Below are 1,926 nucleotides of genomic sequence, written 5' to 3'. Positions count from 1 at the left end.
TAATTCTATTTTTAATTTGAAAATTCATAAATTTATTAGTATCTTTTACATGTGCTAAGGAACTAACTGTTGGCCAATTCTGAATGTCAGTTAGAGTAAGCTTATGTGGCTTTTTTAATTTGAGAGTCTTATAAATTTTCGAGTGTCTTTGAATATGTTAAGCAACATTTAGCTAATTCTATTTTTTTAATTCGAAAATTCATAAATTTATTAGTATCTTTGAATGTGCTAAAAAAATAATTTTACCTAATAAGCAAACAGGTAAAATAAGCTTATGTTGTTTTTAATTCGAAAATTTGCCAGTATCTTTCACATTAGATATAACAATAACTTTTTCTAAATAGTGAAAATTGAAAGAATTTAAGTAACATATTATAAGAATTCTAGCAAACGTAGTAAACTTGAAATTTCGAAATATAAATTAAAATTTGCATAATATCAACTAGACAATTAATTTTACAATTAATGAACTACGAACTAATCCATTACAACATTTATGGATAATTAATTTGAAAAATTGCATCCTTTTACAAAAAATTTTTTGTTAAATAATCAAAAGAAAAAAAAAACCTAAAATAAATTTTTAGACCAAAAATTGTTACCGAAGGACATCGACTTCGTAATAATATGGATAAATTAGCTATCAAAGTTGGCCATCGATATTACGAACCAACACAAACAATCATGGAAAAAGATTTTACCTCATGGAATTTATTTGCAAATTTTATCCAACAGTAACGCTTTTATCATATCTAGAAAATTTTTTATAAATTTTGAAGTTTTATAATATAATTTCCGAATAAAAATGATACTACATAGTTTCAAATTTAATAAGTTAAAAAATTAAAAATATAATACGTGATTTTACAACAATATTCCTCGAATAGAAAATATATTGAAATTATCCTAAAAAGTATCTTTGCTATCTTCAATTTTTTTTGCAAGCATAATTGAAATTGAAATTGAAAAGTAAAATTCATTTTTTTTTTTGAAAAAATATTTTTCAGGCATAATCGTAAATATCGTAGCAAGAAAGAATTATTGAAGCGATTTCGAATTTATAAACGAAATTTACGTTTAGCAAAATTAATACAAAAGAATGAACAAGATACAGCAATTTATGGTGAAACACCTTTCAGTGATATGACTCAAGAAGAATTCAGAAAGGTTATTGTTTGTTTGTTTGTTTGTTTTTTCTTTTTCCTATTTTATTTTTATGAGATTTAAAATATGCATAAATTTTATTATTTTTCTTTTTTTCTATTTGATTCATTAATAATCTTTTTTTTTTAATTCGATTAATTTTTCAAAAATGATTTGATAATTGTTATCTACGAGAATAATTTTACTTCTGTTAATTAGCATTATCAATAATGAAATATCATTTTTTTTTTTTACCGCCAGATTATGTTACCATATAAATGGCCATTGGATGAAAATAAGTATTTGGTGGATTTAAAAGAATATGGTATTGATAGTGATGAAATACCTGAATCATTTGATTGGCGTGATAAAGGTGTTGTAACGGAAGTTAAAAATCAAGGTAAGTGTAATTAGTGAAATTAATTGGAATAATTAATGGAATGAAATGGTAATAATTTATGAAATGAAATGCGAACATTATGATAATTTCTATTTTTGAATGCTTCTGAGAGTTTGGGTTAATTCCGTGTGTAAATAAAGGAATACTGTTAAAAAGAAAAAAAAAAACGGAAAAATTTTCGGTAAAAAAGACGGAATTTTAATTACATCATAAGTTGCGGAGGTGTAGCATAAATAATTAAGCTTATTGTATTAAATAAATAACTAAAATTCAAATCAGTATAAGTTAATGTATCAGTAAACAAATGTATAAGTTAATGTATCAGTAAACAAATGTATAAGTTAATGTATCAGTAAACAAATGTATAAGTTAAATGTATCAGT

The 1,926-nt window shown here is 23.2% G+C and overlaps 1 protein-coding gene across 1 annotated transcript; it reads left to right on the top strand.

Moving 5' to 3' along the window:
• Positions 1-627: 627 nt before the first annotated feature.
• Positions 628-1,557, top strand: LOAG_15105 (hypothetical protein; the record flags this gene model as incomplete). Its single annotated transcript, XM_003150598.1, has 3 exons — positions 628-734; positions 1,008-1,167; positions 1,405-1,557. 3 exons carry the CDS (start codon positions 628-630, stop codon positions 1,555-1,557), a joined length of 420 nt encoding a protein of 139 aa, XP_003150646.1.
• Positions 1,558-1,926: the final 369 nt, after the last annotated feature.

The sequence above is a fragment of the Loa loa genome (assembly GCF_000183805.2).
Source record: "Loa loa unplaced genomic scaffold supercont3.570, whole genome shotgun sequence".
In the NCBI taxonomy this organism is placed as follows: domain Eukaryota; kingdom Metazoa; phylum Nematoda; class Chromadorea; order Rhabditida; family Onchocercidae; genus Loa; species Loa loa.
The sequence above is the reverse complement of the archived record's forward strand: the minus strand, read 5'-3'. Positions and strand labels throughout refer to the sequence as shown.